This window comes from Oncorhynchus masou, chromosome 16 (assembly GCF_036934945.1).
Source record: "Oncorhynchus masou masou isolate Uvic2021 chromosome 16, UVic_Omas_1.1, whole genome shotgun sequence".
In the NCBI taxonomy this organism is placed as follows: domain Eukaryota; kingdom Metazoa; phylum Chordata; class Actinopteri; order Salmoniformes; family Salmonidae; genus Oncorhynchus; species Oncorhynchus masou.
Window position 1 is genome coordinate 24,547,994 of NC_088227.1, and position 19,875 is coordinate 24,567,868.

The window sequence follows — 19,875 nt, forward strand, 5'->3', positions numbered from 1 at the left end:
ATGTGTCTTTGTGTGTGTGTCCTTTTCTGTGTGTGTATGGTTGTGTATAAATAAAAGTGAGTCTGTATATCCCACTTTGGGTGAGTTTATATATCTACTGCACTCCCTCTGCTCCCCCAGGACCTCCTGAGCCAGCAGCAGAGCTGTAAGATGTGTTTATCTGTGATTGAGAGGAACCTCCACTCCCTGCAGAGGACGCTCTCCTCCAGCAAGGCCCTGAGGAACTTCGACCAGACCCTCCTGCAGAAGAGAGTGGCCGAGATTCAGACCTCTGCACAAGTTAGCATTACTGTACTCAGGTGTCATATAGGAACTACCCATGACATTGCGTAATGTTGGCTGTGCCTAACAATATTTGTGCCATGTTTGTGCTGCTACCATGGTGTGCTGCTGCCATGTTGTGTTGTCATGTTGTATGGCTGCCATGTTGTGTTGTCATGTTGTGTTGTCATGTTGTGTTGCTGCCAAGTTGTGTGGTCATGTTGTATGGCTGCCATGTTGTGTTGTCATGTTGTGTTGCTGCCATGTTGTGTTGCTGCCATGTTGTGTTATTGTCATGTTGTGTTGCTGCCATGTTGTGTGGTCATGTTGTATGGCTGCCATGTTGTGTGGTCATGTTGTGTTGCTACTATGTTGTGTTGCCATGTTGTGTTGCTGTCATGTTGTGTTGTCATGTTGTGTTGTTGTTATGTTGTGTTGCTGCCATGTTGTGTTGTCATGTTGTGTTGCTGTCATGTTGTGTTGTCATGTTGTGTTGTCATGTTGTGTTGTGTTGCTGCCATGTTGTGTTGCTGCCATGTTGTGTTTTTGTTATGTTGTGTTGCTGCCATGTTGTGTTGCTGCCATGTTGTGTTGCTGCCATGTTGTGTGGTCATGTTGTATGGCTGCCATGTTGTGTTGTTGTTATGTTGTGTTGCTGTCATGTTGTGTTGCTGCCATGTTGTGTTGTTGTTATGTTGTGTTGCTGCCAAGTTGTGTGGTCATGTTGTATGGCTGCCATGTTGTGTTGTTGTTATGTTGTGTTGCTGTCATGTTGTGTTGCTGTCATGTTGTGTTGCTGCCATGTTGTGTTGTTGTTATGTTGTGTTGCTGCCAAGTTGTGTGGTCATGTTGTATGGCTGCCATGTTGTGTTGTTGTTATGTTGTGTTGCTGTCATGTTGTGTTGCTGCCATGTTGTGTTGCTGCCATGTTGTGTTGTTGTTATGTTGTGTTGCTGCCATGTTGTGTTGTCATGTTGTGTTGCTGCCATGTTGTGTTGTCATGTTGTGTTGCTGTCATGTTGTGTTGTCATGTTGTGTTGCTATCATGTTGTGTTATTGTCATGTTATGTTGCTACTATGTTGTGTTGCCATGTTGTGTTGCTGCCATGTTGTGTTGCTGCCATGTTGTGTTGCTGCTATGTTGTGTTGCTGCTATGTTGTGTTATTGTCATGTTATGTTGCTACTATATTGTGTTGTCATGTTGTGTTGTTGTTATGTTGTGTTGCTGTCATTTTGTGTTGTAACCATGTTGTGTTGTTGTCTTAGGTCTCTCTCTATGTAATTGTTTCGGTGTCTCTTTTGTCATGGTGTGTGTTTTGTCCTACTTTTACATGTTTTATCCCAGCCCCAGTCCCTACAGGAGGCCTCTTGCCAGGCCACCATTGTAATTAAGTATTTGTTCTTAATTGATTAAAAGTTGGGTTTTTTTTATTTTAAAAAACATCAGAGCAGAGATGAGCATTTCCAGACCAGGAAAATTGGGGTTCAAGATTGTTTCGCACAAGATTTCCGACTCGGGTGCTCACATTAACAATTTTGAAAACTGAAAATATTGACTTGATCAAAGATGATTGTCAGTTAGAGGTCACATACAACTACAGTAACTACATTACACACGCAGCATCACTACATCTTTACCACCCTTTGTGCTCTTCCCTCCAAGGGTCTGTTGAAGGAGGTGGGGGAGTGGAGGAGGCAGGAGGAGGCCAACAGCACCATGAGGAGGAGGTTTGAGGAGTCTCGTCAGGAGCTGGAGAGAGTGCTGAAGGTGGCAACCACCTCCCTGAGAGAGGAGGGAAACGCAGAGGAGCTGCTGAAAAAACAAAGCGTAAGACTAGAAGAAAAACACCAACCTTACTCAGTTTAGATGAGTGGGAGGAATCCCTTTTAGAGATTCATTTGAGACTATCGAGACTATTTGAAATGATTAAGAAAATACAATAATAAAATGAAATCATTTTTTGCTCCCCCTCTGACTTTTTCTGTTAATTCCGTTCAGGAGTTCTTTGGGCAGCTAGACCAGCGGGTCCTGAGTGTGTTCTTAAAGGCCTGTGACGATCTGACAGACATCCTGCCTGAGGAGGAGCAGCAGGCGCTGCAGGACACTGTCAGGACGCTGCACAAACAGTGGAAGGTCAGACAGCAAAGTTTGATCACGTTCATACATACAATAGTAGTAATGTCAGTCTTCATGAAAGGCGTAAAGTGCTACATGATATTACATGGGGGTACAATAGCAGCCATCTTGTAGAGCATCTTCCTGGACTGATGTTCCTTTATCCTTGTGTAAGTCCTTGTCTCTCTGTATGCTCTGAAAAACAATGTCCATTTAGTCTCTCTGTGTCCCTGTGCTTCTGCAGGACATCCAGATGGAGGCGCCGTTTCACCTGCAGCGTCTGAAGGTGGAGGCAGAGCGAGGCCGGGCAGGGGCCGTCCTACAGGAGTGCAGGGCGGAGCTGGCCAGAGAGATCCAAGCACTGACCACCACAGGCAGCGAGACAGTCATCAGAGAACACAGGGTGAGAGAAGGAGGGAGAGAGAGTGAGGGAGGTATTGAAGGAAGGCTGGAGATAGGGGCAGGAATGAGTTCACTCTAACTAACCACACCATTATGGGTCTATCCTTAGGCCTTCTTCAGGGAGAAAGCACCTCTCAGTGTGTGTGAGAAGAGCATAGGCAACATGAAGGAGCTCTGTCAGACACTCCCTGACAACGACCCGGCTAGACAAATCCTGGACTCCACCAGGAGGGCCCTGGCAGACGTCAAAGGTCAGATAGAGGCCACCCACCTGAAGCTGCAGCAGCACTCCCAGTGGAAGGAGTGGAATGACAGGTGAGAGGGGACAGAGATAGACGTTTCTCTGTGAAATCTGTCCAAAGTAACGAGGGTTTCTCCAATCTCAAAAATATATACATTTTTAATTATGCTGATGTGAAGTACCTTACTTGTAAATAAATAATGTGATAATGTAGGGAAACAAATCCCCCTTGATCCAGGTTCTCAGAGCTCTCTGATTGGCTGTTGTCTCAGAGAAGCCAGGTGAGGCTCCTGAGGGAGAGAGCCAGAGATCGCTCCCACCAGGAACAGGTGGATACTACTGTCCAGGTGAGCAAGATGTGCTATATCCCAGAATTACCACAGAGGTTATAGTTAAGAATGCAATGAATTCCATTTCCTCATTGATGCAGAACCTCTCCATCTTTACTACTACCTCTTCCCATACCTCTCAATCTCTCCCACTCTATCCCCTTCCCATACCTCTCAATCTCTCCCACTCTATCCCCTTCCCATACCTCTCAATCTCTCCCACTCTATCCCCTTCCCATACCTCTCAATCTCTCCCACTCTATCCCCTTCCCATACCTCTCAATCTCTCCCACTCTATCCTCTTCCCATACCTCTCAATCTCTCCCACTCTATCCCCTTCCTATACCTCTCAATCTCTCCCACTCTATCCTCTTCCCATACCTCTCAATCTCTCCCACTCTATCCCCTTCCCATACCTCTCAATCTCTCCCACTCTATCCCCTTCCCATACCTCTCAATCTCTCCCACTCTATCCTCTTCCCATACCTCTCAATCTCTCCCACTCTATCCCCTTCCCATACCTCTCAATCTCTCCCACTCTATCCCCTTCCCATACCTCTCAATCTCTCCCACTCTATCCTCTTTCCATACCTCTCAATCTCTCCCACTCTATCCCCTTCCCATACCTCTCAATCTCTCCCACTCTATCCCCTTCCCATACCTCTCAATCTCTCCCACTCTATCCCCTTTTCATATCTCCTCCTACCCTTCATCCCATACCTCTCAATCTCTCCCACTCTATCCCCTTCCCATACCTCTCCCTCTCCCACTCTATCCTCTTCCCATACCTCTCAATCTCTCCCACTCTATCCCCTTCCCATACCTCTCAATCTCTCCCACTCTATCCTCTTTCCATACCTCTCAATCTCTCCCACTCTATCCTCTTCCCATACCTCTCAATCTCTCCCACTCTATCCCCTTCCCATACCTCTCAATCTCTCCCACTCTATCCCCTTCCCATACCTCTCAATCTCTCCCACTCTATCCCCTTCCCATACCTCTCCCTCTCCCACTCTATCCTCTTCCCATACCTCTCAATCTCTCCCACTCTATCCTCTTCCCATACCTCTCAATCTCTCCCACTCTATCCTCTTCCCATACCTCTCAATCTCTCCCACTCTATCCTCTTCCCATACCTCTCAATCTCTCCCACTCTATCCTCTTCCCATACCTCTCAATCTCTCCCACTCTATCCCCTTCCCATACCTCTCAATCTCTCCCACTCTATCCCCTTCCCATACCTCTCAATCTCTCCCACTCTATCCCCATTTCATATCTCCTCCTACCCTTCATCCCATACCTCTCAATCTCTCCCACTCTATCCCCTTCCCATACATCTCAATCTCTCCCACTCTATCCCCTTTTCATATCTCCGTGTCTACCCATTCCTCTCTCCTCCTACCCGTCACCCTTCATCCCATACCTCTCCCTCTCTACTCCTCAATCTCCCCTCCCTTTCTACCCCAAATTCTGTCATCCTCCAACCCCCCTCCCGTAGGAGCTCCAGAGGGCAGCCGAGGGGCAGGAGGAGAGCCTGTCCTGGCTGAATAGTCGTCTGGCTGTACTGACAGAGGTCAGTCCTGAGGTGGAGGCTATTAGACAGAGGGCTGCCCTGGCCAAACTCTCCTCTGACCTCACCGCCCTCCTCTCCTCTCTCTTGGAGGTAAACCATCTTATTTTTTTAGTTATGGCGATACAATTGTCCTCTTGTCATGAAGGTCAGAATTGAGAGACTGATCTTTGTAACTTCCTTGCCTATCTATAAAGTGAACTGGTGATCCCTGCTCTATTATAATGTTATTATGCTGGTCTAGTCTGTGTTATATACCAGTATACAGTATGTTTTAAGGACCTGCCTCTCTCTCCTCCTCTCTCCGCTCACTTCGTCTCAGTGGGGTCAGGAGGGGTCTGTGAGGGTCCACAGTGAGGAGCTGAGGGAGGATGTGCGTTGTGCTCTGGAGGAGGTTCTCAGGGCTCGGAGGGAGGCTCAGGAGCAGACCAGCAGGATCCTGGAGGCAGAGAACCCAGAGGAGGCCAGGCAGCTGCTCCTCATACACCAGGTAGGGGCTGAGGGAGGGGTGGGCTGAGGGAGGGGTGGGCTGAGGGAGAGGTGGGCTGAGGGAGGGGTGGGCTGTGGGAGGGGTGGTAATTAAACATTTAAAAAACACATTCCTACTGTGTAACTATAATGTCTCATAAAGCCATTGTGTGTGTTTGAGATCGACTACACTGCATTGCAGTCGGACTGCACAATCAGAATCACTGATATACAAATCACCTTGCATCCCAAAACACTACTTAGAAGATTAGCGATTCTGTGCTTCACCTTGCTCAAACTGATCCTCTTCAACACGTTGATTTTCTCTCTGACTTTCATTTTTTGTCTCTTTGTGTCTGTCTCCCTGTCTTTGTCTCTCTGTGTCTGTCTCCCTATCTTCGTCTCTCTGTGTCTGTCTCCCTGTCTTTGTCTCTCTGTGTCTGTCTCCCTGTCTTTGTCTCCCTGTGTCTGTCTCCCTGTCTTTGTCTCTCTGTGTCTGTCTCCCTATCTTTGTCTCTCTGTGTCTGTCTCCCTGTCTTTGTCTCTCTGTGTCTCTCTCCCTGTCTTTGTCTCTCTGTGTCTGTCTCCCTGTCTTTGTCTCTCTGTGTCTGTCTCCCTGTCTTTGTCTCTCTGTGTTCGTCTCCCTGTCTTTGTCTCTCTGTGTCTGTCTCCCTGTCTTTGTCTCTCTGTGTCTGTCTCCCTATCTTTGTCTCTCTGTGTCTGTCTCCCTGTCTTTGTCTCTCTGTGTCTGTCTCCCTGTCTTTGTCTCTCTGTGTCTGTCTCCCTATCTTTGTCTCTCTGTGTCTGTCTCCCTGTCTTTGTCTCTCTGTGTCTGTCTCCCTATCTTTGTCTCTCTGTGTCTGTCTCCCTGTCTTTGTCTCTCTGTGTCTGCCTCCCTGTCTTTGTCTCTCTGTGTCTGTCTCCCTGTCTTTGTCTCTCTGTGTCTGTCTCCCTGTCTTTGTCTCTCTGTCTTTGTCTCTCTGTGTCTGTCTCCCTGTCTTTGTCTCTCTGTGTCTGTCTCCCTATCTTTGTCTCTCTGTGTCTGTCTCCCTGTCTTTGTCTCTCTGTGTCTCTCTCCCTGTCTTTGTCTCTCTGTGTCTGTCGCCCTGTCTTTGTCTCTCTGTGTCTGTCTCCCTGTCTTTGTCTCTCTGTGTCTGTCTCCCTGTCTTTGTCTCTCTGTCTTTGTCTCTCTGTGTCTGTCTCCCTATCTTTGTCTCTCTGTGTCTGTCTCCCTGTCTTTGTCTCTCTGTGTCTGTCTCCCTGTCTTTGTCTCTCTGTGTCTGTCTCCCTGTCTTTGTCTCTCTGTGTCTGCCTCCCTGTCTTTGTCTCTCTGTGTCTGTCTCCCTGTCTTTGTCTCTCTGTGTCTGTCTCCCTGTCTTTGTCTCTCTGTGTCTGTCTCCCTGTCTTTGTCTCTCTGTGTCTGTCTCCCTGTCTTTGTCTCTCTGTGTCTGTCTCCCTGTCTTTGTCTCTCTGTGTCTGTCTCCCTGTCTTTGTCTCTCTGTGTCTGTCTCCCTGTCTTTGTCTCTCTGTGTCTGTCTCCCTGTCTTTGTCGCTCTGTGTCTGCCTCCCTGTCTTTGTCTCTCTGTGTCTGTCACCCTGTCTTTGTCTCTCTGTCTTTGTCTCTCTGTGTCTGTCTCCCTATCTTTGTCTCTCTGTGTCTGTCTCCCTGTCTTTGTCTCTCTGTGTCTGTCTCCCTGTCTTTGTCTCTCTGTGTCTGTCTCCCTGTCTTTGTCTCTCTGTGTCTGCCTCCCTGTCTTTGTCTCTCTGTGTCTGTCTCCCTGTCTTTGTCTCTCTGTGTCTGTCTCCCTGTCTTTGTCTCTCTGTGTCTGTCTCCCTGTCTTTGTCTCTCTGTGTCTGTCTCCCTGTCTTTGTCTCTCTGTGTCTGTCTTCCTGTCTTTGTCTCTCTGTGCGTCAACAGCAGCACCTGAAGCGTCTGCAGACCGACAGGAAGAAGGCAGAGCTACTAGTCGCTCACTGTCGCCAGCTGCAGAAGGCGGAGGGGCTTAGTAGCTCACTACGGGAACTAGAGGGTGCTTTCAGAGAGGTGGACCGCAAAGTAGGGGCCCAGGAGCACAATCTGCAGGTACAAGTCTCTGGATAAACTACACTGTATTCACACACGTGGCTGTGTTGAAATGCACGTGCATGTCTTCCCATTGATCTTTCAGCACATGCACCTTCCCTGATCAATGATTGGTCTTTGTCCTACGTTAACTTGCCATTGATCTATGTGCTGTGTTTTTGACTTACACGTTTTTTTCATATCCTTGGGTTTCAAGTAAACATGTTCTTGGATAACTTTTAAATTCAGAAAGGATGTTTGCGAAAAAATACATTATGACTCCTTTCTGTTTTCTCAATGACATTCAATTAATCATTGAAAAAAGGTGCAAGTTTAAGTTTGTTCTACCAGACTGAGTCTGACCACAAGTCAGAGACCATTGTGATGACACACCAAATGTGTTTAATGGATCCTTTTTGTCTTCTTCTAATGCCTCTTAAAGGGAAAGTAATCCCAAAGTAACTTAAAGTAATTAGATTACGTTACTGATTTGGGGTAATCCAAAAGTTACTTACTGATTACAATTTTGGACAAATAACAAGTAACTGTAACAGATTACATTCAGAAAGTAACCTACTGAACCTTGTGTGTGTGTGTGTCCACATACTGTATGTTGTATTTGTATTCAACGATATCTGTGTGGGATCCTCAGGCGACTCTGGGTGCATGGCAGGAGTTTGACGCAGAGAGAGAGGCAGTATGGCAGTTTGTCAGCAGTACCAGCCCTGTCTTACAGAGGGAACTCATCTTCAGCAGCCTGGACAGCCTCAGGACTGAGCTGGGGTGTACCAAGGTAAGTCTGTTAGAGATACATCCAGTGTGTGCGTCTGGGCATATATACAAATTCAAATGAATGATGATCATAAAAATGGACAATGACCACAAGCACAGTGTATATTAGTCGGTTTACAGCTGTATGCATGATACATACAGAGCCTTCAGAAAGCATTCACACTCCTTGACTTTGTCCACATTTTGTTGTGTTACAGCCTGAATAAAAAAAATATTAAATTGAGATTTGTTGTCACTGGCCTACACACAATACTCTGGAATGTCAAAGTCAAATTAGGTTTTTGGACGTTTTTACAAATTCATAAAAAATGAAAAGCTGAAATGTCTTGAGTCATTATATATTCAACCTTTTTGTTATGACAAGCCTAAACAAGTTTAGAAGTAAAAATTAGCTTAACAAGTCACAAAATTACTTGTATGGACTCACTCTGTGTGTAATAATAGTGTTAACATGAACTACCTTGAATGACTACCTCATCTCTGTACCCCACATATACAATTATCTGTAAGGTCCCTCAGTCGGGCAGAGAATTTAAAATACAGATTCAATCACAAAGACCAGGGAGGTTTTTAATGCCTTGCAGAGAAGGGCACGTCTTGGGAGATGGATAAAAAAAGAAGCAGACATTGAATATCCCTTTGAGCCTGGTGAAGTTATTAATTACACTGTGGATGGTGTAACAATACACCCAGTCACTAGAAAGATACAGGCGTCCTTCCTAACTCAGTTTCCGGAGAAGAAGGAAACCACTCAGGGATTTCACCATGAAGCCAATGGTGACTTTAAAACAGTTACAGAGTTTAATGGCTGTGATAGGAGAAAACAGAGGATGGATCAACAACATTGTAGTTACTCCACAATACTAACCGAAATGACAGAGTGAAAAGACGAAAAGACGGAAACCTGTACATAATAAAAATACTCCAAAACATGCATCCTGTTTGCAATAAGGCACTAAAGTAATACTGCAAAACATGCATCCCGTTTGCAATAAGGCACTAAAGTAATACTGCAAAACATGCATCCCGTTTGCAATAAGGCACTAAAGTAATACTGCAAAACATGCATCCCGTTTGCAATAAGGCACTAAAGTAATACTGCAAAACATGCATCCCGTTTGCAATAAGGCACTAAAGTAATACTGCAAAACATGCATCCCGTTTGCAATAAGGCACTAAAGTAATACTGCAAAACATGCATCCCGTTTGCAATAAGGCACTAAAGTAATACTGCAAAACATGCATCCCGTTTGCAATAAGGCACTAAAGTAATACTGCAAAACATGCATCCCGTTTGCAATAAGGCACTAAAGTAATACTGCAAAAAAATGTGGCAGAGAAATTAACTTTTTGTCCTGAATACAAGGTGTTATGTTTGAGGCAAATCCAAAAACAAAACATTACTGAGTACCACTCTTCATATTTACAAGCATAGTGGCGGCTGCATCATGTAATGGATACGCTTGTAATCGTTAGGGACTGGGGAGTTTTTCAGGATGAAAAATAAACCGTATCGATATAAGCACAGGCAAAATCCTTGAGGAAAACCTGGTTCAGTCTGCTTTCCACCAGACACTGGGAGATGAATTCACCTTTCAGCAGGACAATAACCTACAACACAAGGCCAAATCTACACAGGAGTTACTTACCAAGAAGGCAGTGAATGATTCTGAGTGGCCGAGTTATAGTTTTAACTTAAATCTGCTTGGAAATCTATGATAAGACCTGAAAATGGTTGTCTAGCACTGAGCAACAACCAATTTGACAGAGCTTGATGAATTTTGAAAAGAATAATGGGCAAATGTTGCACAATCCAAGTGTGTAAAGCTCTTAGATACATACTCAGAAAGACTGTAATCGCTGCCAAAGGTGATTCTAACATGTATTGGCTCAGGGGGTTACTAAGGGGAATACTTATCTAATGAAGTTATATTAGTGTATTATTTTTCATTAATTTTTAACAAATGCTATCATTTCCTTTCTATTTTGACATTACAAAGTATACTTGTTTATATCGTTGACCAAAAAAATCACAATGAAATCCATTTTAATTCCACTTTGTAACACAACAAAATGTAGAAAAAGTCAGTTGGGTGTGAACACTTTCTGAAGGCACTGTATCAATTTGTTTGCAGGGGCTCCATAAGAAGAGTGTGGAGTATGTGGTACAGACAGACTCCCTGTCGAGGAAGGCAGCAGAGATTCAGTTGGGTCCTAAGAACCAGACCCTCCTACAGCAGCAAGCCCAGCAGGCCACACAACAAGTCACACAACTGGAGGCCAGCCTCAAGAAGAAGTAAGGATGTCTCCCTCCTTTTGACTTACTTTCCAGATATATTCACATGCACAGTATTTTTTTTCGGTTTCATCCTATTCAGTTGTAGCAATACTGTAGTGGAATGGTTGGGTGTGTGTGTGTGTGTGTGTGTGTGTGTGTGTGTGTGTGTGTGTGTGTGTGTGTGTGTGTGTGTGTGTGTGTGTGTGTGTGTGTGTGTGTGTGTGTGTGTGTGTGTGTGTGTGTGTGTGTGTCTGTGTCTGTGTTTGTGTATGTGTGTGGGCACGTGTCTGTTCCAGATTATGACTCTTCTCCTGTCCTTGTTTTGCAGTGTTGACCTGCTGGAGATGGTGTGTGTTTGGTGGGAGCGTTTCATCAGGGAGTCAGACTCCTTCTCCTCCTGGATCTCAGAGAGGGAGCGAGAGCTGGACACTGTGGACTCCAACTCCTCCTCAGACCCCCTTGAGAAACACATCGGCACAGTGGAGGTATGATGTGTGTGTGTGTGTGTGTGTGTGTGTGTGTGTGTGTGTGTGTGTGTGTGTGTGTGTGTGTGTGTGTGTGGGGGAGAAAGGCAGTTTATTATCACAGCGTCATACTATCCTTTCTACTATTCCTCCCTTCCATTCACACTCCATTACATAGAGACAAGAAGCAGTCTGTGCTTTGATCACGATCAGAGCATCACTTGGAAGACTGTTTAATGAATGGCCTGCAGCAGTCTTTACCACTGTGGGTCCCAGTTTCTACACACACGTTTCAGATAGTATGTGAACAGAGACTGTAGAGACTGATCTAATAGCCCTATTGGGATCTACTTTGACTTGTATCTCTCACTCTCTATCTGTCTCCCCTGTCTCTCTCTCTCTCTCTCTCTCTCTCTGTCTTCCCTCTTTCTCTTTCTTTCTCTGTCTGTCTCTCTCTCTCTCTCTCTCTCTCTCTCTCTCTCTCTCTCTTGCTTATCACTTTCTTTCTTTCTCAGTTTGTTGGAGCAAGACTAGAAGAGAGGGCAGCCATCTTGTCCCACCTGGAGGTGGAGTCAGAGGCTCTGTCAGGGTTTGTGACCCCTGGGGAGGCGGGGCGTATCCGGGCGCGGCTGGCTCAGATGGAGCGGTACTGGGAGGAGCTTAAGGAGAGCGTAGAGCAGCTGGGGGGACAGCTCAACCAGAGCGCCACCTGCAGGCAGAGGTTTAACAACAACCTGGAACAGGTAACACAAACCTCTATGGTGACTAGAATTTCCACGGCAATCTCCCACTGACTTTAATGCATGATGTATGCAAAAGTCCACGTTTCGTACACTTATCTCAAGTTAAGATTTGGACATTATATCTGGTTTACTGTAAATTATATATGTGTTAGTACAGTGTAGTAAGTGGTGATTTTGAATGATGTCTTGATCAGGTGAAGACAACGATGGTTGACCTCAAAGAGAAGCTGGACATCACCATCACCTGCTGTACATCCTCCTCAGAGACCTACAGAGTTCTCCAGGACCATATGGTGCAGAATGACCCTCTTTCTCAGCATGCTGTACTACAAGATAATGTGTCTACACTGTTACACCAACAAAAATGATTGCATATGACATGTGTATCATGTTATGACCGATAGGATAAGATATGGTAGTCACAGTTGTTTGTGCGTACATTACATTTGTATGTTGGCAACTCTTCCAGGACGTAGTCCAGGCCTTGGAGCAGCTGAAGCCCAGGCTGGTGGCACTGTGCTTGGGGAAAAAGAGGCTGGGTAAAGGGGATCTGCTGGAGGGAGAGGTGGCTAACCTCCAGAAGGACCAGGGAGAATACATAGAGCAGGCTGCAGAGAAACAGGCTACACTGGAGAAACTGCTGGTACTATGGCAAAAGTAAGGAGACGTGTGTGTGTGCGTGCGTGCGTGTGTGTGTGTGTGTGTGTGTGTATGCATGTCTGTGTGTGTGTGTGTGTGTGTGTGTAGGTATGTGTGTGTGTGTGTGTGTGTGTGTGTGTGTGTGTGTGTGTGTGTGTGTGTGTGTGTGTGTGTGTGTGTGTGTGTGTGTGTGTGTGTGTGTGTGTGTGTGTGTACAGGAGACCTCATCTGGTACCCTGGAGGTTTTGTATTGGGGATTAGTAGTGCAGTACTGGGTGCTGTAGAGAGATAGGACTGTCCCTTTATGTCCCTGTCATTGACAGACAGCAGTAATACACAGACATGGCCTGCCCAATCATAATGGAAGTGTGTGTGTGTGTGTGTGTGTGTGTGTGTGTGTGTGTGTGTGTGTGTGTGTGTGTGTGTGTGTGTGTGTGTGTGTGTGTGTGTGTGTGTGTGTGTGTGTGTGTGTGTGTGTGTGTGTGTGTGTGTGTGTGTGTGTGTGTGGGTGTAAAATCACTAGGGAAGTCAAGCCAGTAAAAAAGCCATATTACAACCTATGTTGTGATAATTGCATTGTTTGCCCTACAACGCATTCGTTCATACGCCACAGTGATATGCAATAATGCAGAGACAACAAAGACCACAGTCACACAGTGGCGGAATAAATTCAACCACACATATGTCTGTTTCATCACAAAACCGGAAAGCAACATCTGTCCCGTCAAGTCCACAAAGCAAACATTTCATACCAACAGTTAAATCATCTGTAGCATGGTCAAGTTAATGTTTTACACAGTTTACTAAACAACTACTGATTTAGAACCACAGAGTTACCACAAGTCAGCTCAAAGACAACAGGAGCCCTGCCTTCGCTGTTCCAGCACCATTTACACTTAAACATTTAAACATCATCAAATCAACAAGGCTATATATGCTTAGTTTAATACACTGAAAATAAACTTAGAAATGTAGTCCAATCAACGTTGCTAAATATCATGTGGCTGTCCATGGTACTAATTTTTGTATGTGTGTGTGTGTGTGTGTGTGTGTGTGCGTGTTTGCATGTTTGCGTGTGCACAAGTAAAAACATTTTTTGAATCTACTTGTAGACTAGTTGAACTCCAATGTCTTCCTCCTCTCTTTCATGTTGTCAAAACGGTCTATGGCTCTGTCATACAGTGTTGTCATAAGCTACCGAGCTAAAATGCTTGCTAGCCTGACTTCCTCGCATTGGCAACAATGAACCAGCTAAGCTAGCTAGCTACATATTGAACTTCAATCGTCTCAGGCCAGTGGCACGATATAAAAATCTATGGTTAGATCAGAACCGTGGTCATAATCATTGGCCTGTACAGAGAATTAAGTCCAAATCCCCATCTCCATCCATGGCTTAGGAAAGGGCCGATTTAGCAAGCTAGCTACTGCAGGACATCAACACAAGCTAGCTACTGCAGGACATCAACACAAGCCAGCTACTGCAGGACATCAACACAAGCTAGCTACTGCAAGACATCAACACAAGCTAGCTACTGCAGGACATCAACACAAGCTAGCTACTGCAGGACATCAACACAAGCTAGCTACTGCAGGACATCAACACAAGCTAGCTACTGCAGGACATCAACACAAGCTAGCTACTGCAGGACATCAACACAAGCTAGCTACTGCAGGACATCAACACAAGCAGACCAGAAACAGAAAGTTTCTGACAATGACGTTTTGCTTTGGATGTGATTTGATTGGTCTGAAGCAAAATCCAAACTGGCCTCCCTTGGGGGGCATTTTGCTGCAACAGGACAACCCACAATTGAGCTCAGCTCAACGCTGATTGGCTAATTTTTTATATATATTTTTTTTTATCAAGGGAAGCCAAATGCTTGCTGGCGTCAATCAATCAAATACTATGGCGGCAACATGTCATACATCTTTGGTCCAGACATCATCAGACACATGGGCTGCCCTTAATGAGACGGAGGGGCGCTGTTTCCCTGCTCGGGAAACAGCTGTGTGTGTGTGTGTGTGTGTGTGTGTGTGTGTGTGTGTGTGTGTGTGTGTGTGTGTGTGTGTGTGTGTGTGTGTGTGTGTGTGTGTGTGTGTGTGTGTGTGTGTGTGTGTGTGTGTGTGTGTGTGAGTAATATTATATTATGAACTAGGAGGTGTGACTCGGGTAAATATTCTTGCTACCAATTGTACTAGACCTTATTTCCTGTCCGGTATTTAAAAGTGTCCTCTGTCCTGTTTGTCTCAGGTATGAGAAGGAGAGTTCCAGTCTCAGATCCTGGTTAGACAGATGTGAGTCTGTCTGCTGTCCAGACACTCAACTCCTCCCTTCAGGCAAAGCAGAGCTGATGAATGAGCTGCAAACTGTACAGGTAAAAGTGTTAACAATCCATAATCATATTTCAATAACTAAATCATAATTATTGTACATATTTAATCATATTTTATGACATTACAGGAATTGCAGAGTGATTTGCAGTCCCATGAAGCTTTTCTGCAGGGTGTGGTGAGTTTGGGGGCGTGTCTCTACCCTACAGCACCAGAGGGGCGGGTCAGAGAACTCACTGATGACATTACACAGCTGGAGGAGAGAAGCACCTCAATGAAAAACAGTATAACACAAAGGTAAGGACGTGTGTTGTGTACCACCTGACATAACACACCTACAGTAAATATACAGATGACCAAAGTAGGATTTCCATCAAGGCCATAATCCAGGAGTTTACCCTTGGCGCACATACCCTTACACCTCTCTCCTCTGCAGGCTGCAGCAGCTGCAGACACACCTGTCTCAGGTGGAGCTCTTTGACGAGGCCCTGCTGACCCTCACCCAGTGGAGCGAGAACTTCCTGTCTGTACTCAGAACGAATTCCCAGGTCAACATAGCTGACCTGCAGGCTGCTGTCACCCAGGTCAAGGTGAGTTAGACTACGTTTGTTGCCTGAATTGTGTCTTAATTGTGCTATAAACACACCAAGTATCCCTTTGAGATGACAAGGATCGATCCTGTAGAATAGATAATGAATTTGTACGTGAATGTTGATGTTGAAACTTTTAGGCTAAACTCTTCACTGCCTTTCCCAGGAGCATGAGGAGTCCCTCCAGGAGCAGACAGCCCTGAGAGAGACCCTGCAGCAGAGAGAGTCCTCCCTCCTCTCCTTCTCCTCCCCAGAGGCCCAGCAGCAGCTCCAGGGCCAGAGGGAGGACTGCCTGCAGCCCCTCAGCGAAGCCCAACACCTGCTCCTTCTCCGTGGAGAGAGCCTGGCTGAGCTGGGGGTCTTCCTCCAGAGCCATGGAGCTGCAGCCGGGGAGGTCAGGGGCCTCCGGGAGGCTGTGGAGGGCAGGGGGAGCTGGGACCGTTCGAAGGCTGAGGAGCTGCACCACACGCTGGGAGAGGTGGCCGGGGATGTGGCCCGTCTGGAGGCCCAGGCAGTGGGGTTGGATGGGAGGCTCAGCAAGGCCCACCTCCACCTGAGTGGGGCGGAGTGGAAAGGCTCCAGGGAGGGGGGTCTGGGTCAAGGTCCCGGCCAGGGGAGGACGTCGTGCAGGGGCCAGGCTGTGGCCCTCATGGTGGCCCTGGAGGGGGTGCAGCGAGGCCTGGGGTGGAGGCAGAGCCAGGCGGAGGCCCTGGGGGCACTGTGGACCTCCTTCAGGGAGAGGAGGGAGGAGGTGATGAGGAGTCTGAGGGAGCTGGAGGAGAGGGCCAGGCAGGAGGGGGCCAGAGAGAGCAGCGTACAAGCCTTTCAGAACCGGTACAACTAATATCTCTCATAATCAAGACACTGCCAGGGGAAGAATACAACCAAAATACATTAGTTTACATCTCATTTTATGGTTTATATACTCTATGATGAATATATTGAGTTAAATCCCCACTGTCCCCCGTCTCTTCTCCCCAGTCTGCGATTCTTTGTCCAGTTGGAGGATGAGCTTCAGTCTCTGCAGCATTCCCAGCAGTGGCTGAGGGAGAGGGGAAGCCAGCTGGCCCAGAGAGACAGTGAGCTGGCTGGGGAGGCACTCAGGGAGGTGGGCCTGGTGGAAACAGCCTGGGAGAACGTTAGGAAGATCATCACTGATGGGTGAGGATGGGTGAGGATGGGTGAGGAAGGGAGTGGGGGAGAGAATGGTTGGTTGGGTGGTGTAGTAGATCCAGCATTTGTTATTGTGTCAGTAAGCTCACGATGATGAACATGGAGCAGTAGCTAGGGTCTCGGTGCATTGTTTCAATATCCGTGTCAATTAACAAAAGGTTTTCTACATATTTTCCATTTTGTCCAGAGAGGATTGTTTCCTGTTTAGTCTTAGTTACATCAAGTTGTCAATGTTGTCTCTCCCCCTCCAGTCAGGAGCAGTGTGGACTCCTGGTGGAGCTGCTACGCCACTTCCATTCCCTCAGGTCCACCCTCAGTTCCACTGTAGAGAACGCCTTGACCGTCACTCATAACCAGCCTGACCACAACCACAACCCAGAGGAGGCCAAGAGAATACTCTCACGGGTCAGTCACACTGTGATTAACTGTGGTCCAACCATTTTCCAGCAGTAGAGTCCTATCTACTGTACTGTATTGAATGATACTGATACAATAGCAGGTATATCAATATTTCACATGCTTGTAATACAGTTATAGCAATGCCTTATACAGTCTGAAAAAGTGTAGTCATATAGTTCATGTAGTACAGTAGGCCTACGATGCTCTTGTGATAATATCTATGCTGTGGTTTCCACCTAGTGGTGAAGTGTTGTCATTACACCTTTTCTCTCTTGTCTCAATAGCACGAGGCAGTGATAGCTGAGCTGAGAGGAAGACAGGAGGACATGGACCTGTTCATCAGTTCAGGAGAGGACCTGCAGAGAGAGCTGGCAAACGTGCCACACTGTAGCTCCGACAGCATCCAGAGAGGCATGGACACACTCAGGGACCAGTGGCTGCAGGTGAGGGAGCTAGGATGAGGAAGAGAGCTGAGGGTTTCATTTCTTCTGGGTGTAGATGGTTTTGTAATTCACTTTGGAGGCAACAGATTGTTAAATCACAATATTTTGCTCATTCTCTGTACATATTTGTTTGTTTGTCTCTCTCATTTTCTCTCCCTCTGTCTCTCTGTCTCTCCCCCTGTGGGATTCAGCGGAGTGCTCAGCTGTCACAAATGAGCGTGCAATATCAACAAGTCTAGACATGTTGTCTGCCTTTCTCTCTCTCACTCTCCCCCCTATCTTCCTCTTGAAAACAAAGATTGCCTCTTTCTCTCTATCTCCTTCTCTTAATTACAGGCCAATAACTCAAGAGACAGAGACAGATCCTGAAAGCTGATGTTTTTTTATTTAACCTTTATTTAACTGTGAAAGTCAGTTAAGAACTCATTCTTATTTACAATGACGGCCTACCGGGGAACAGTGGGTTAACTGCCTTGTTCAGGGGCAGACGACAGATTTTTACCTGGTCAGCTCTGTTACTGGCCCAATGCTCTAACCACTAAGCTACCTGGCACCCCTAGCAGGTATATAAATGGTACATTTATTGGCCTGTCCTGTCCTGTAGGTATCAGAGAGGATCCAGACCAATGCTGAGAGACTAGGCCATTGTGTGTCCCTATGGGATGACCTTAAGACCATGGAACGGGATATCGACCAATGGGCAGCAGCCTCCATCGCTGACCTCACTGAGGGTGTGGCCAATCTTAGTGACAAGCAGGGGACAGAGACACACCTTGCCACTTTCCAGGTTAGACCAAGCTGGGCAGTCTAGTCCTAGTATGGATGAAGATCATCACATTGTTCACTGTTGCGAGACCTAATGTTAAAATCAAATCAAAGGATGCCAGCTGAAAGAGTCTCTTGCTATGTTGTAACAGGCGGAGGTGGAGAGGAGAGAACAGAGGCTGGATGCCTTGCAGGAGAGGCTGACCAAGCTTCAGGACCTGGCCAAGCTCCAGGAGACACCCATCCAGCTGCAGGTGAGTTTTAGGTTCAGAGGTCATGATATTCAACAAGTTATCCTCAGCAAAAAAGAGACTTAACCATGCAACATGTGGAGAATGTCAACCATATGTCTCCCTGTCTCTCTCAGGTGATGGAGTGTGACCTGAGGAAGAAGATCAGTCATGCCCAGGAGGTGTTTGACCAGGCCAGACATTCTCTGACCTACTTCAGCTTCCAGAAGCAGCGCCTGGAGGACCTCATGTCCCAGATGGCCGAGCGGCTGGAGACCGTGGAGAGCTCCCTGTCTGACCTGACGGAACCCTCCGGACCAGAGGATATGATTCGAGTCAAGGTATAATATTACCCTTTCCATTTCAACCAAGCAGAATAGCACATGTTGATGGAAGGAGTTTCCTTCCCAGGCTTTATAGAGAGTGTATAGAACTTTGACAAATGGTGAATTTGGCTGTTTATCACTTTCAATGCTCACAGAAATCCATTCAAATACAATTGTAGGTATGTTATTTACTATCATAAGCTAGTAAAAATCGATTATATTGAATTCTATTTCTACCCCTGAGTGACAGTCAACACCCTCTCTTCCCTTCCCCCTCACCAGGATCTCCAAAGTGCCCTCCAGCAGCAGAGGGGTGATATAGACATGGCCAGGGAGACGCTTAGTTCACTCTGTAGGTCCCACCCCTCCCAAGAGCTGACCCATATGTCCTCTGACCTCACCCTGCTGGCCAAGAAGACCGAGGCTGCAGCACAGCTCAGCTCCAGGACCCGCGGGACTCTGCAGGACGCACTGCAGCTACGTTTCAACAGTGAGCAGAGGGCTAAATTGGGGTTTTGTGCTGATATGTTTAGGTTATAAAGGTGGATTTCCCTTTGTATGTTTCAAATAGATATGAACTCAATTCCCACTGTTTGCTCTCTCCCATCCAAATGGCCCCCTCTCCATTGTAACCCTTGCTTGTATTACTGTGTACAGACTCTGTGGATGGACAATAGCAGAGCAGCCAGGAGACAATGTACGAATAGATTGCATGAAGTAGGACACATGAAAACACCAAGGAGGAGTTGACATGATAAAATAGATCAGGACACTGGGGATGGAAGGAAGGCTGTGTTATACTGCCTCATACATACTAGAGGAGTCAGGACAGGTTGATCCCTGTTTTGATGTATTTTACCTTTATTTAACTAGGCAAGTCAGTTAAGAACAAATTCTTATTTTCAATGACGGCCTAGGAACAGTGGGTTAACTGCCTGTTCAGGGGCAGAATGACAGATTTGTACCTTGTCAGCTCAGGGGTTTGAACTTTCAACCTTCCGGTTTCTAGTCCAATGCTCTAACCATTAGGCTAGACCTTTTATCTGTACCATATAGCATCACATGTTGCTTTAAATGCTACTGGTGCCTTAGATTGCATTTTGATTAGCCTTTCCCCAGGGCACACTCAAACTGCACTGACACACTGTCTGGCACGCACGCACACACACACGCAACACGCACACACACCTGTGCCTCTGAGAGTAATGTTGCTCTCGTCACCGGTGCTCTCAGGGGAGTCATTTGGGATTGT

General features: G+C 46.5%; 1 protein-coding gene across 1 annotated transcript in view; it reads left to right on the forward strand.

The window, feature by feature from the left end:
• The window catches only part of LOC135557295 (nesprin-1-like), an 86,309-nt gene that overhangs the window by 62,643 nt on the left and 3,791 nt on the right, over nt 1–19,875 (forward strand). Inside the window, exons 20-44 of the mRNA XM_064990479.1 lie at nt 121–279; nt 1,926–2,090; nt 2,262–2,396; nt 2,623–2,781; nt 2,890–3,095; nt 3,260–3,368; nt 4,849–5,013; nt 5,243–5,410; nt 7,307–7,471; nt 8,103–8,243; nt 10,378–10,538; nt 10,849–11,005; nt 11,500–11,727; nt 11,922–12,020; nt 12,197–12,370; nt 14,870–14,994; nt 15,134–15,287; nt 15,454–16,121; nt 16,269–16,448; nt 16,712–16,865; nt 17,144–17,302; nt 17,907–18,089; nt 18,220–18,321; nt 18,435–18,638; nt 18,906–19,113. Coding sequence (XP_064846551.1) covers nt 121–279; nt 1,926–2,090; nt 2,262–2,396; nt 2,623–2,781; nt 2,890–3,095; nt 3,260–3,368; nt 4,849–5,013; nt 5,243–5,410; nt 7,307–7,471; nt 8,103–8,243; nt 10,378–10,538; nt 10,849–11,005; nt 11,500–11,727; nt 11,922–12,020; nt 12,197–12,370; nt 14,870–14,994; nt 15,134–15,287; nt 15,454–16,121; nt 16,269–16,448; nt 16,712–16,865; nt 17,144–17,302; nt 17,907–18,089; nt 18,220–18,321; nt 18,435–18,638; nt 18,906–19,113 — 4,528 coding nt within the window. The remainder of the gene's footprint in view (nt 1–120; nt 280–1,925; nt 2,091–2,261; nt 2,397–2,622; nt 2,782–2,889; nt 3,096–3,259; nt 3,369–4,848; nt 5,014–5,242; nt 5,411–7,306; nt 7,472–8,102; nt 8,244–10,377; nt 10,539–10,848; nt 11,006–11,499; nt 11,728–11,921; nt 12,021–12,196; nt 12,371–14,869; nt 14,995–15,133; nt 15,288–15,453; nt 16,122–16,268; nt 16,449–16,711; nt 16,866–17,143; nt 17,303–17,906; nt 18,090–18,219; nt 18,322–18,434; nt 18,639–18,905; nt 19,114–19,875) is intronic.